The sequence below is a fragment of the Falco peregrinus genome, chromosome 5 (assembly GCF_023634155.1).
Source record: "Falco peregrinus isolate bFalPer1 chromosome 5, bFalPer1.pri, whole genome shotgun sequence".
Classification (NCBI taxonomy): Eukaryota; Metazoa; Chordata; class Aves; order Falconiformes; family Falconidae; genus Falco; species Falco peregrinus.
The window spans coordinates 25,748,707-25,763,171 of record NC_073725.1 but is presented as its reverse complement, the minus strand read 5'-3'; the positions used below and the strand labels follow the sequence as shown (position 1 = coordinate 25,763,171).

General features: G+C 40.0%; 1 protein-coding gene across 2 annotated transcripts in view; it reads left to right on the top strand.

Annotated features, from left to right (window-relative positions):
* The window catches only part of NFX1 (nuclear transcription factor, X-box binding 1), a 75,318-nt gene extending 67,804 nt beyond the window's left edge, over positions 1-7,514 (top strand). For both annotated transcript variants that reach the window (XR_008747300.1, XM_055804535.1), the window contains 2 exons: positions 1,984-2,085; positions 3,514-7,514. Coding sequence is in view for 1 of the 2 variants with exons in the window: in XM_055804535.1 (XP_055660510.1) it covers positions 1,984-2,085; positions 3,514-3,589 (178 nt within the window). In the remaining variant the exon portion in view is untranslated. The remainder of the gene's footprint in view (positions 1-1,983; positions 2,086-3,513) is intronic.
* Positions 7,515-14,465: the final 6,951 nt, after the last annotated feature.

The following is a 14,465-nucleotide window of genomic DNA, read 5'->3' as shown; positions in this document are numbered from 1 at the left end:
GATGGAAACAAGACATGATAGAAGTAAGACAAATATGTTGGGAATAAGACAATTACTTAATTTTTTTTAAGCTCTGAAGCAGAGCTAGTATTTGTGTACTGATGTGAGATTTCAACTGCTTAGAGCTCTGAAGGGAGATGGGAAAAAATTAATTAACACCTATGTGACAAAGCATGGAACTCAACACATGTACAAGCAATTGTTTTGCAGAATTTATTGCTATTTGAAATGTAATTTTGAAAGGAACAAGACGAGCTTGAAAGTAGGAATTTAATTAGTAAATGCAGAGAATCTTGTGGTGTAGAGGACTGCTCTGGAAGGAGTTTATTTTTAAAATTCATTAATAAAATAAACAAGGAGGAAACATTATTTAGTGATTGACATAGAATCATAGAATCACTTAGGTTGGGGAAAGACCTTAAGATCATGTTAGGAGTCCAGCGACTGACCTAACACTACCAATTCCACCGCTAAATCACATCCCTAAGTGCCTTGTCTACACATCTTTTAAACACTTCCAAGGATGGTGACTTGGCCACTTCCCTGGGTAGTCTGTTCCAATGCTTGACAACCCTTTCGGTGAACAATTTTTTCCTGCTGTCCAATATAAACCATTCAGGTAGAAATAGGAAAACAATCCAGTTTAGTGTACCAGAAGTAGTTCGGTCTTCAAATGTTAGCAGCATGTGTTTAGAGGAAGGTACAAGAAGGGTTGGAAACTGACCTTGTCAAGGTTTAAGAATTTTAATTTATTCAGCTTATTTCCCCCAAGAAAAGATGAAAAAGAAACTCTGAATGGAAAAGAGGCTAATTGTGGAAGGTTTTTTAGTCTTGCAGTTGAATCATAGTGGTGACTAGAAGCTGAAATAAAGCAAGCTTACTCTTCTAAGTGGTTCATGAATTTATAGGAAATTTTTAAGACTTTTCCACAGCCTATTAGAGATACAGTGTGTTTGGTAATTATTTGGAATTTTTAAAGTAGATGCCTTTTTGGAACAATCTTTCTAGGTTTTTTTCTGGGTATTTTTTTAATATCCTTCCTCTTTCTCCAGCCAGTGCAGCCTTGGGGCATGGACTGCCGCACTGAACTTCACAGCCAATATATGCCTAAAGCATATAAATATAGCTAACAAAGTACACTGCCCTCCTATACTGGAGGAAACATTGTCCTGCGCCACAGCCACAGGGTGGCCCCTTGTATTGCAGGTGGGACAAGCACAAGTAGGGTGCTTCACTGTGTGGTTGTGGCCATATAATAGCAGCTAGTGTGGAGGGCAGGAACAGCTGATTGTGTTTTGTTCTTTTTTTTCCCTAATGCATGTTTTTTTTTTCCTGATCTTGTTCACCTAGGCTAGCTGACAAGGAAGAGGCAGTGTTGCTGTATTATTCCTGGCAGAGCGCTGCTTAGCAGGGCTGCTTTGAGTGCAGTGATAAACAGGTTTAACATGACTTACTGACAGAGTTGAAGAACAGGATTTCAAAACGTTAGATAACACATGGTGAAGATGCAGTGAATTGTGTTTACGTGATGCTGGGTTAAACTGTTAAGTTGCTGCTTCCAGTCTTCTGTCTGTTCTGTAGAAGAACAGATATATGTTGCCCTAGAATGCAAGTATTGCATTTTTGGTTTTTCAACAGTTGATCACGTTGTGTACTTTGTAGTAGAAAGGAGCTGTGCACTTCACATGCAGAAAGGAGGGGGTCGGGACAGTGACACGTCTTGTAAGCTGCTTCTGCATCTTCTGTAGACAGTGATCAAGAGACATATAGGATACTGGATATCTTGTTCTTGGTAATGAAGATGGACTTTGCACACTATTGGTCTTCATGATTGGAAAATTAAGTATTTGAATAGATGATTTAAGTATACAAGTATAAACTCTGACACCAGATCTGCTACTTAAAAATGCAACTTTTTTGCCCTGACTTCTTAATGAATATAATTTCCTATTGAATTAAATAATCTTTCTTTTATTTCTCTAGAGGGAAATCATTTTGTCCAAGCAATACCTTAACTTCTGTGCTAGATAAAGAAATGCAGAGCAGGCCTCCGCCTCCTATTCCTCATTACAAACAAACAGATAAGTAAGGAATTTGTTTTTAAAACATTATTCTTCAGTTTCGTGCCGAGTTGAGCGTGTTCCTGAGCTTCAGCTTTACACACCCTGTTTCTTTCTTTCCCCACACACAGCTTTGGAGCTTACAGCCTGCACTAAGATTTTCTTTCCACGGAAGTAAACCTGAAACAAAGTGCTAAGAAAATGTAGGATTGGTTATGGGGTGTAGGAGTAGTTACATAACAAATATTACAGAGGTTTTATTTTTTAATAAAGTTTAACTCTTTGGTGTAAAAGAACAGCGTCTTACTGGCATAGAATTATTTATTTGGACAGGTAGCAAATGTATTTTTCTTGTGTAGATATGACTACACAGTTGGCCAAAAGGTGAACTACCATTTTTCTCAGATAGTGAAGCCTACTGAAGTTGGGGATACATAAGGCTTCTTGGTGAATAGTCTGTACTTTGTATGGCCTCCAGCTTCAGCTACCTGTAGTAGTCTCATAGGTACGATTATTCTTTAATGGATGGCTTATTCTTTGTTCAGGTTTACCTTTCAGAACTTTTTTCCTCAAGTTATTTGCAAATTAGCATTTCAAATCATGTTCTGTGAAGTACCATTTGCAGGAAGGGATAGCTTAATTTAGCAGTAACTACTGGGGTAGCTATGGGGTGTTTAAGGTCCTGCTGGAATACAAAGTAGGCTGTTCTGATTTAAACTGTTTCAGAACTAAGCATCTAGAGCGAAACACATGTCTAAAATGACTGCTTACAGTGTAACTCAATGTGAATTTGAAGAAGGCTGTTACTCTTTGTTTCCACTTAATTCATTTGGATTCCTGTCTTCAGTGACCCTAATGAACAGGTGTTATGTGGCCAAAATAATAAAAAAAAGGGGGGGGGGGGGGGGTGCGGCTTTAGCCATTTATTTTTAATTACTAGGCATGAAATATCTTTTAGATGTGCTTAATTCTACAAATTCTCATTTTGTCTTATGAAAAAAATCTTTACAGTGTTTAGATTTGGTATTACCATATATTTTTGTTACTCTTGCTTTTAAAAGCAAGCAGATTTGATCATCAGCTCACTTCAACAGTATTTCTTTTGCTTTTTTTAAAAGGCATGTTGAACATTTAGTCTTCAGAACAGTATAGTTTTTGTAATACCAGTAAACGGTATTTTCTGGTAAAACCCCAAAAAAAAATTATATCAATTCAGCTACACACTGATGTATGTTGATTTAATAAAATTGGGGTTTTTTTTTCCAAAAAATCAGTTAACAAACGCTTTCTGGAGCAGAAGATACTTCCATTAAAACATAATTTGGAAATGCATGTAATTCACTAGTGCAATGTGTATATGCACACTGAGACATTATGGGAGTTTTTATTTCTGTTTACTTTGTATCTTGTTTTTCATGCCAGTAAGTAACATCTAATATTCTTATAATTTCAGGAGTAGTGGAAACAGTGGTTTATCCAAACCATTAAAAGAAGAGCCGGTAATTGATTACTTTGATGTCCAGGACTGAAGTGATTGAAATGAAATTCAATACAGAAGCTTAGAGGTCAAGATACTAAGTTATTGTGTGAGGTGCTTTTTGGTTATCTGTTAAATGATCAGTTGTTCGGTATATTCATGATTTAACATCTAAAGTTACATTGATTGTGGTACTTTAAAAAGTTGCATTTTTACAGTTTACATAACTGCATAATACCTAACAATAGTGTAACTTTTCAGACCTGGGTTTGGTGCAATTCTCTATCTAATGTGCTGTTAGAATGATGTAGATTCCATTGATGCCTTCAGAGTAAGAGAACAAAAATATATTTTTGGGGGTAGTAAGAACAACAGTAAATCTCCAAGATTTATTTTGACATATCTCACACAAGTTAAAATGGACCAGAAATAATCTGTGTTAAAAAATACTAGGGATTATATTAAAGTGTTTTCATATTTTATTAATTCACTTTTGTGTTAAAGTGGTGAATTTGGGAATTTGAGTTTCTCTTCTGCATGGAAGGAAATATAATATTTAGTCTGAATATAAATATACACACTATATGCCCACTTTGAGCAGAGACTTCCTTTGGTCTATGAAAAAACAGGATTTGGGGAAGGTAGAGAATTAAGACTGACTTTGCTTTCTCTCAAATTTGATTTGAAAAAACCAAACCAAACATAAAACAAATAAAACCCCGAAACTAAAAATCCCAAACACCCACCCCCAAAATAACCACTACCACGCCCCCCCCCCCCCCCCCCCCCAAAAAAAAAATAATACCAGACCTTGAACAAAATCAGACTTTATATATTATTTTGGTGTTCTATTTGGTTTACTTTGTATTTAGATGTTAGCTTGATGGTCTGGGGGTTTTTTGCATGGTTTTATTGGGGGGTTATCTTTTTCTGTACTATGCAAGCTTAAGGTGAATCTGTGAAGTTTGCTTTAAGTATGTTACGAATTTGGAACAAAATTTGTAAAATTTATAAGACCATCTGTCTAAACTGTTTGGCAATGGAAGATCTTTGTTTTATGGGAAACGCCATGAAGAAAATGGGATGATGGTTTAAACGGTGAAGGACACCAAAGTGGTCTCATAGAGGGTGAGTTGTTTCCAGACAAACAATGAGTTAAGGTGGGTGACTGTATTTCTGGGAGGTCTGATCAGAAGGGGTGGCACGGCTCTGAATTTGAGTAATACCTGCTCACTCGAGGAGGTTCTCTGCACTGGTAACTTCAGTAACTCTGGTGCACTGTTCTAGTGTTCCTTGTGGCTGGCTGCATGTAGCACTATAGGTGAGTCCCCTAGGCAGCATCGGAGCCTGCTCCTAACAGGGGCTTAGCATGGTGAAGAAGCAGATCTAGCAAAAGACTTGTCATCTGGTGTTCATTTATTTTTCAGCCAGCTCATTATGGTGTAGCATGAGGTTTGTTGCCAAGAAAACGGAAGGCAGTTATTCATGCTTAGATTCGCTTACAGTTATCACATGACCCTGAGCCTTAACGGTGAAGCATTCTGTGGCTACGTAATTGATCTTGAACAGCTTGTGGAACATGATAGAATGAGCAGCAAACTCTCAGCGTCTGTCCCCCATAATGTTTTGAAATTTAAAACGCATGCTGTTATTGCAGATTTTTGTAGGAGCTTATTTCACATTAAAAAAATATGCATTCTTAAATGTTTCTAAGGATTTGAAATGCGTATGCTTCAAGTAAAACAGCTACCAGAAGGATTCTCAACCCTCAAGAGTGTTCAGGCTTTTAATTTTCAGGTAGTGGTTTAAACTGGTTTTACCTTTTTTATATATTTTGTGGACATGAAAAATAAATTAAATTGACACAGCTTATATTGCCCTTAATTTCTTAAGCCAATTAATGTTTGATTCTACAGTGTGTACTGCTTTCCTAAGTTCAGCTGAAGAAATAAGTTTCTCGGCATCTTCCCAGGAATGTAGTTCTTCAGTCCCTTCATTGTGAGGAGTGTACCTCCTCGGTGCTCGCAGACAGGTATCAGCTCACTGTGGCCAGACGAAGGCTTAATTCTGGTTTCAAACCTCAGAGGGATGTTAATATAGCACGGTATGGTTCAAGCTCATAGCACCTGTTAGGGAGAACGTTCGTAGTTCTACTGCAGGGGCAGGGGCTCAGCAGAAGCTGGCACATGCATCCAGCAAGCTGAGAGAATAAAGCTGGATGCACATGCAGCTGCTATACCATAGGTAGACTAAATCACTCTGGTTGTCTGTAATGTTTAGTTGATCTTTAGTTGATTATTCTAATAAATAAAGCTGAAGCCTATTAACTTTCCACGCAGTTTCACATTAATATAGCTAAAACTGCACTTTTGCGCATCTGATTTGAAATTTAAAACTTAAAGGTTTTATAGCATTATATTTAGTTCTGCTCTTTGGAGTTTTTGTCAGATTGTGGCTTTAACATAAAGTGTGAACCTTGGTGAGATGGACTTCTGCTGTCAAGTGTTCTGCCGTGGCTTTTAATAAGAAAACCCAAGTAATCTTCAGCTTCTCAAGATGAGATTAATGATTATTACTGATTCTGTTCATACTGAGAAGTCGTAATTCTCATCACTAAACCTCTCAACTACATGAATGTTAAAACATTTTTATAGATGTTACACATCTAAATCGTGGCTGTTGAAGGTGCATCTGTAGTTATGAAGCGAGTCACATGTACAGAAAAAGTTATTTTGAAATGCATTCTAACAGCTCAGTTAAAAACATGATACCATACATTTACCTGGGGAAGTAAATACCAAAAAGAAAGGATTTATGTCTGTCTTCCCAGAACAGTTACATAGCCTTAAGAAGGAACTCAGCAAAGTTTAACAGTGGTGCTGTCTTCTATGTTCTGGTTTGCTTTTTGCTGCAGTGTATCTGTGACTTTCATATGGAATAGTACTTAAAGGCTGTAGGTTTGATATCCGTGATAACTCATCTTCATATTGCACGTGTGCCTCATGGAAATATTTTTCAAATAGCTATTTTGTAAATCTGAGCTGGCCTTTACACCTTCTAACAGAAAAATGAGTGGATAAAAGAAATCCTTGCATCAGTGAAGTCAGTGACAGAAGTCCTGTTGACATCACTGGAACCAAGACTTAAGCTTTGATATGCTAGTCATTTTCCACAGCCTGAAGAGTAATATTTTCTTGTAAATTTATTTGAAAAAAGTACTCTGCAATAAGCATCTTTTGAAATAAATTGTGATGTCAGTTGGAATTCATGCAACTTCATGAAGTGCTTTTAAAATTGTGTATAAAATAGGCAGATACTTTCGCATTTGGGCTGTGCTATTGCCTATCTATATTGTTTAACATAAGTGCTCTGAATATTCAGTGCTTGGGTTTAACCTAAAATTGTGTAAGATGCTTAAGTAGACTTCAATACTACTGTTTCTGTAGCAGTTTTGTACAGTATTGGCCGCATAATGAAATGAGCAAAGTAAAGTTGTTCTAAAAGACATATTCTTAAGTTATTTGTGAAAGTTTTATATTTGACTTGATTTTTTTCAAGTTACTGGTATAAAATTACTTTCTCTATAAATCTGAAATAAATCTCAGTTGGAAGTTCAGTGTTTTGGAATTGTTTACAAGCTTTGTCTTGGTATTCCAAATTTGGAAGACTGAGATACCACAGAGAAACAATAAAGGTTTAAACGGAGGTTTGGGGAGTCCTTTTCCTCAAGTTTTGAAATATGAGATGTGATTTCCTGGATTTGAAGAGATTTTAAATGAATGATGTAAGGAGAACGAAGCAAGTAAAGAGGGACTCCCCAGGAAAGGGAGAGTAAGGAGTATCTGCTGCCTTCTCGGGATTCAGCAGTGCAGAAGAGATAATTATGAGAATATCTGAAAATGTACATAGTGGTTACCTGAAAAACCCTTTACTATGTCAGCCTAAATGCTACTTGGCAATAAAACGTATGATTTTAACTCATCGTCCCTTCATTTTTGTTTGCCCACTGTTCAGTTGTAATGGTGACTCTGCAGAAGGGGGGGGAGGGTTAATGTTACTAAAAGGTCCTTGTGGACATTAGATTTAACAAATACAGGATGACCAGTGTTGGGGGCGTGTGGGGGTGAAAACTTTGCCAACACAGTTTGGTAGATGCCAGGGAGACTCAAAAAGAAAACAATCTGAAAATCATTGAAATTACTTTAACTACTTCCTCCTGAAACTTCTGTAATGCCAAGTAATGCGTCTCCATCGGCAAAAGCCACAGAACTGAAGAACAGCAGCCGGAGAAAGGCAGCGCCCTGACCTGGTGTTCCAGGTGGAGTGCTAGATGGCTCAAAGAAATTCAGTAAATGGTCTGAGATGGAGTTCTTGAAAGACAGCTGAAAACCTTTTGCCTTACTGCCTCAACTGCCAGTAAGTTTGGACTGTACAGGGTATTTTGGAGGACGAAGGTGGCATGTTGCAGCTATATAAGGATTGCAGAACAGTACTTCATTGGAAATCTCTGCCCTAAAAAAATACTTGCACTTCATTTCAGGCCATCGTTGACTAGAAGGTGACCGAACATCACTGTTACCAGTGTGTGCAAATGGCGGCAGAAGAGACAAAACAATTTTGCTTTCTGTTCGCTTACCTTGTCCGTGTTTGGGAACAGTCATTCAAGTCATGACATAGTCACAACAGTCCCCTATTATGTTTAAAATAATAAAAACGCTTAGATGCTGCTGTTCAATTAATGTTGGTTTTCGAGTATTTTAGGCTGTGTAGATGCTAAATTCCCAGCAGAAGCCTTGCTACTTAACAAGTGCTGTTCTCATCCTTTACTAAGATGCTGAATCCATAAGATGGTCGATGTGCATACTTTTATTTTATACAGTTGGTTTTTAACCGTGAACTGGAATAGCAGAGATGTTGAAGGGGTGTCCTTTAGAAAGGCTGTGTTTTGGACACTCCTGAGCTCTAGACCAGGTTTCTTAGACTTTATCATCTCAGGATTTTTGGAGGACATAGCGCAGCTTCTTGAGCAGAGGGAAGGAGACCGTGATGCTGCTGTCTTGGGAAAAGCCAGGTCCCAGAAGGATCCTGGGAATCCTTTGGTGTTAACAGGACCCTGTTGCAGGTAGCAACGTGTGGATCCTTTCAGCTTCCAGCCAAAGGATAGGCGGGTGTGCCTGTGTGTTCGGTGGATGAAATCTGTTGCTGAACGGGCTTTGTTTCCTTCAAGAGTAGGGCTGTGGTAGGGGTGAGGTGCCCTTCTACGGGCTAGAGTTGTGTCTTACTCTGCCACTCCATGAGCTACTGTTTCCAGCACTGTATTTTAAGGCAGGTGTCCAGTTTTACACTTTGGAAAATACAGGTGTGTCTCACAACAGAAGATGGGTTTTGCCACTGAAAGAATCTTTTTCAGAAAGAGCACAGACCAGTGTGCAGCACCATTATGGTGTTTCAGGGAATCCTCTGTAAACTGGTTTGGGCTCTGTTGTTGTATGGCCTCCTGTTGCCGGCTCTGGAGCTCTTTTTAGTGAAAGGAAAGGAGGGGCAAAATGAGCCTGTTGTGTGGAGATCTGTTTTGCTTGCCCCTCACAACTTCTACTCCTGTGAAGTCGTGTCCAGGAACAGCCTCCCAGTAAACGGTTCAGCTTTCGACTGGATCTGAGGTGTGCATATTCCAATGTCCAGTCTTCTTGCTACCCACGTTTACTTCCTTAAGTGTAGGAAACTTATTCTAGTCCGAGGACTAGAGGGCTTCGTTTGTAAGGAGCTGTAAGAAACTGAACTAAAAATCATGATCGCTACAAAGAAAAACTAATCTGTTAATAAAATACTTTTTTATAGTAGATAGGAACCAAAGGGCTGTCACTTTCAAAATCGTGTATGTAGGGTAAGCTTAGATGTTTTAATAGGGAGCATGGAGCATCTTTTATAAATCTTAAGTTATACAAAATAAAAGGCAGTGATGAAAACTAACTAGTGGAGTGGGAAGTGTTGGATAGTTGCTTGTCAAACGATGTACCAGCCTGTAGTTAGGAAGGAACCTTCTGGCCATTCTGGGCACCTAGAGAGCTTGTCTTTTTTTTAACAAGCAATTTAAGGGATTTCAGAATTTACTGCTTACCCAGTAAGTTCGATACCTCTTAACAGATACTAATGAACACTGTTTCAGGAAGCATTAATTAAAATGTTCAGTCAGTGCAGTAGCTCCTGGGGTAAGTACTGATTTAGGTTGCTGTTTAAATTCAGTATGTTGGCATCAATTAAATAGGTGCCAAAGTTTCTGATTAAGTATGTGTCGGTGCTTAGGAAGGGCAGCTCAGCAGCTTCAATCAAAGGCTTACGCAATTTAATTATTGAAGTACGCAGTCATTAAACAGGTATTGGATTGATGCCACCAATGAAACAACTCATTAATTTTTGTTTAAAGCCTGTTTCTTGTAACTTTATTAGGCATTTGAAGAGTGCTACATCTTAGCTGACGTCTCAGTGCTTACGAAGTAATGTAGTAATGCATTTACTAAGAAGTAGCTGATAAAGCCCCATATGAAATCAATGGCATTATCCCATGTCTCCCATTTTTTCCAATCCTTGACTATGAGAAATGTTTAGTCTTCCGCCTAAATGTACACAAAGCCAGGCAGCTTGAACAGAATAACCAGATGCAACCATACAGGCTGGAGCCTGTTGTCTAGACAGCAGCTTTGTGTAGAAAGCCCTTGGGGAGCAGGGGTTCCTGGGGGGCAGCAGGTTGAACTTGAGTTAGCAGGGCAGCCCTTGCAGCAAAGGCAGCCAGCCGTGGGCTCTGCAGTGTTAGCAGGCACGAAGTCAGCAGGCTGAGGGAGGTGGTTACTCCCCCTCCATTCAGCACTTGTGAGGCGACTTCTGTGGTGCTGGGTCCAGCAGTGGGCTCACCAGTACAAGAGGGATCTGACTGGACTGAGTCAGAAAGAGGAGGACCACCACGCTGGTCAGGAGGAGGAGTACCTGACATACCTGCAGAGGCTGAATGCACTGGATTTGTTCAGCCTTACAGAGAGAAGAGTAAGAAGAGATCTTACTGCTGTCCACAACTAATGGGAGGGTATGGAGAAGACAGAGCCAGAGTGCACTGTAGAAGGACGAGAGGAAATAGCAGAAGTTGAAACATGGGAAATTATGACTTGATACATGCAAAATAACTTCTACCACGAGGGTGGTAAAATACAGGATGAGGTAGCTCAGAAATGTTACAGAATTTCCTTCCCTGAAGGCATTAAAAAGTCAACTAGATGAGAACCTGAGCAACCTACTCGAACTGGGCATGCTTGGTGCAGGTAATTGGACTAGATCACCTCCCTGCGGTCCCTTACAACCAATATGATCCTGCAATTCACAGTCAACTTAAAGCTATGCTCTTGATTCAGTTTTGGCCTTGAGCTTTAACAGTTCTTTTCCTACATACAAAGTTGCCTGTCAAAAGTGTTCATAGAGATCAATTAATCAAATTCTGCCCACGTCTTTGCTGGGCAAAGACATCTTGGCTGTTCTGACCTCCCCGAGTTTCCTTTTGAAGAGGCTGGTTATCATCTTAGTCTGGTTTACTCATCTTTCTGAATGTTGCACGCAACCTCCAGAAGTCACAAGCAATTCTATTAACAAGCTAATATCTGAGCGTTATATTTTGTCTTTTTCCCAAAGGCCATGATTGGTTAATTGATAGAAGAGGTAATTCCACCGTCACATTGAAGCGTTCTGTGCTTACGGCTTCTGACGGTTTTGTTCCAAATCTGACAGTTGGTCTGTTGTTGTTGTTTATTCTGATACAGCTTTTGTACTTTTCTAACATCTACCATTCAGTAGGTTTTACTCATTTATCGGTAGAATATCTTCTGACAGAGTAAATTGAATGAAACGAAATAAAATTGTCATGGTTTCCTAGGACCCCATAAGCTATATATGCAATTTTGTAACTCACGACAAGGCTGTAATCCTTCAGTTACTACAGTGTTTGCAGATTCAAACATAGCTATAGTTAAATTCATATATTAATTTTGGGGATAATAAGAGCAGATTTTTAACAGAAGATTTAAGTGAATGAAAAAAATATTTCAATGTTTCATAACAGGTTTCTTTTGCATCAAAGAATGTCTAAAAAAAATCTAGAAAGGCATTGGCTTGAAGAGAGAGCTCTTGTTGTTCTGAGATTAATAAAGCATTCTTTAAGTGTTACCTGATACTTAATTCCTTAATGATGCAAATACTTTTAATGGCCAAACAGCGTCTATTATCAAAAAACTTACTAAAGCAGAGTCAGTTAATTCTGTGGAATCGACATCTTGCCAGCTATAACGGAAAAGGTTTGTTTTCAGAAGCAAAAGGATTTGCAAAAAATAACTTGAGCAGTGGCAGATGTGCTACTTTTCAAGTGAATATAAACTAAAAACTGTTGTGCTGTAATATATTTTCCAAAACGTTATCCAGGTCTACAAATTGAAAATATTAATGTGAAAGGAATTATATCAGTAAAAACTACTTTAGAATTATGCACATTTAGACCTAAGACTTCCCCTTTTTCCCACCAAGGTCACAGCTGAAGAGTACAATTTTGGATTTACTTTATAGCACACTGGCTCCCATCAGTTACTGATTCTTGTTCAGTTCAAATTCAGTCCTCCAGCCAGGTCAGTAAGGATCCTTCCCCTCTCCAGGTACGAGCCCCCCCAAATTGTTACTAGGTGGGAGGTTTGGCCATTCTGGGTGCAGAGTGCGACTGTGGCCCCATGTGAATCCATGACAGAAGGAGTTTTAGGAAAAGCAAATTGGGCAGGAGAGAGAGTAAAAGGCATGCTCTCAGGTAACGATTGGTGATTTTCATGCCAGACTTCCTGGAATATTGTATTGTAGCTAGCAGTCTCTTGGCATAAGGGTGCCCAAACACATGGAGAACGCTGGAAGGGGATGAGGAGGATTTCTTTCTTCATGCTTGAAGACAGGAAGGTAGCAAGGAAGGTCGCATACATCTGCCACTGTAGATGAATGACACTGGAAATTGGCTGGAGCCATATGCCTTGTGCTCTTGAGCTTGGTTTCCCAAGGGTGTTCCTAAGGGTATGAGACAGCCAGAAAACTGCAGGTTTGGCTGAAACGGAAGGAAGAGAGCAGTGGCGCTACCATATGTGGTAGGGAACAAAGGGACTGTCACTCCAGCAGCCCAGGTGTGGAGAGTCTTCTAGCACACCTTAGGGTCATGAGGTACTCGTAGTGACATGGCATGCAGGAAATGTTGCTCAGGGATTTTCTGCTAAAAGGGCAGAAGATCAAGCTCTGGAGTAAGACGTGGGTGGAAACAGTTTCACAGTGATGGGGAAAGATAGCAGCAGAGCAGGACAGCATAAGGGATGGGACACACAGACTCAACAGTATTCCTGAGCATATTGCACCCTGGACAGCAACCAGCGATACTCTCCAAAAACAAATGGAGCTGGCCCAGCCGTTTGGAAAGTGTGGGCAGACCATTCTGGTGGCACAGCAAGGGACAAACTTGTTTGAAATAAGAATGGGAGATTCAGGCAAACATGAGCTAATGATTGCAGACTGTGATCAAAAGAGAAACAGGTGGATTATGCTTGAAGTTCATGGTTACACCAAAGCTCACAGTAAAGAAGCTTTGCATGGTAGGCGATGGAGTGAGTTGGGGGGTGACTGGGAAGATCTATTCCTCCAGGCTCTTTACATGATGTTCATCACTTTCAAAAGGTGAAAACTCCCTCCCCTCTCCTGCCAAATGTGGGGTAGACCTTCAACAAGAGTTTGGCCTGCTTTAAAGGGTAAGCAAAGTCACAGAGGAGTGGATGAGAATGCCAGTACACTGAAGACTCAGAAGATTTGAGAAGTTCACTTTGCAGTGGGCACTGAGTTCTTTCTCCTGACTAGCCCAGGAGATAGTGCATGATGTGCTTGTTGCATTAAGTACCAGAAGGCTTCCTGGTTTTAAGACGGACAGGGTGCCAGGTAATAGCATGGAGTTACAGCCTATCAAGGGATAGGAAAACAGTACTGCTCTGTTCTATGACGGTGTGCCATTTAGAGGGGAAGTTTTGTTCATCCTTAGGACCAGTAAGTATTAAAGGGACCAGTGAATTCTTACTGATCTTGTCCTCTAACTGGAGGTATAAATTGCCTTTGATTCTATTTTTGCAGAGCTGCCAGAGATGACAGAATATTCTCTGTTACGCTCTATGAGATACTGTTTCCTTGGCTCATCATCTTCAGTGATAACATTCCTGTGGTTGTAGGATATGGTTTACAAAACATATTAACTTAACGTTTTGACTGCTACTGGTAAACCCCATGTGATTTTAATCTATTGAGATTCAAGTTCTAAGGCCAGGCACAGTGGTTGCTCAACAGCTTGTGCAGTCTTTAAAGCAGATGAGCCCAATGCTAGAATGAACAAATTCAAAAGACTGCTCATGTCACATTGTCCTAATGACTTTCTATTTGTTGCACAGCATAGTAGGATTGTGGCTGGACTTGTGACATTTACAGGGCAGCAGATTCCTGCTAGCAGAAAAGATGACAGCTCTATTGTTTGCATACACAGGGAGCCCCAGGACAAATTCCTCACTCTTAGTACTGGAATGAGAGAAGAGAGACAGTTGCACTCGGCTAGCAATCCGGCAAAATGCTTCGGTTTTGCTGCCGAGGGTAGTAACGCTAGGCGGAGTCTGTGCCATCTCAGGGCTGAAAAAGCCAGGCTGTCTGGGAAGCAGGACCGCGTGTTGTACAGAGGCTGAGGCCGAAGGGCTGCTCGTAAAGGACCGCATGCGCCAGTGCGTGCAGTGAACCGCAAGGTAAGTGTCACTTGGAGAATGTGGGCTGTGGGGAAGCCCCCTTCACCCACAGCCAGGGGAAGCTTACAGCAAGCAACTTCTAAGACCAATAATGGTTGG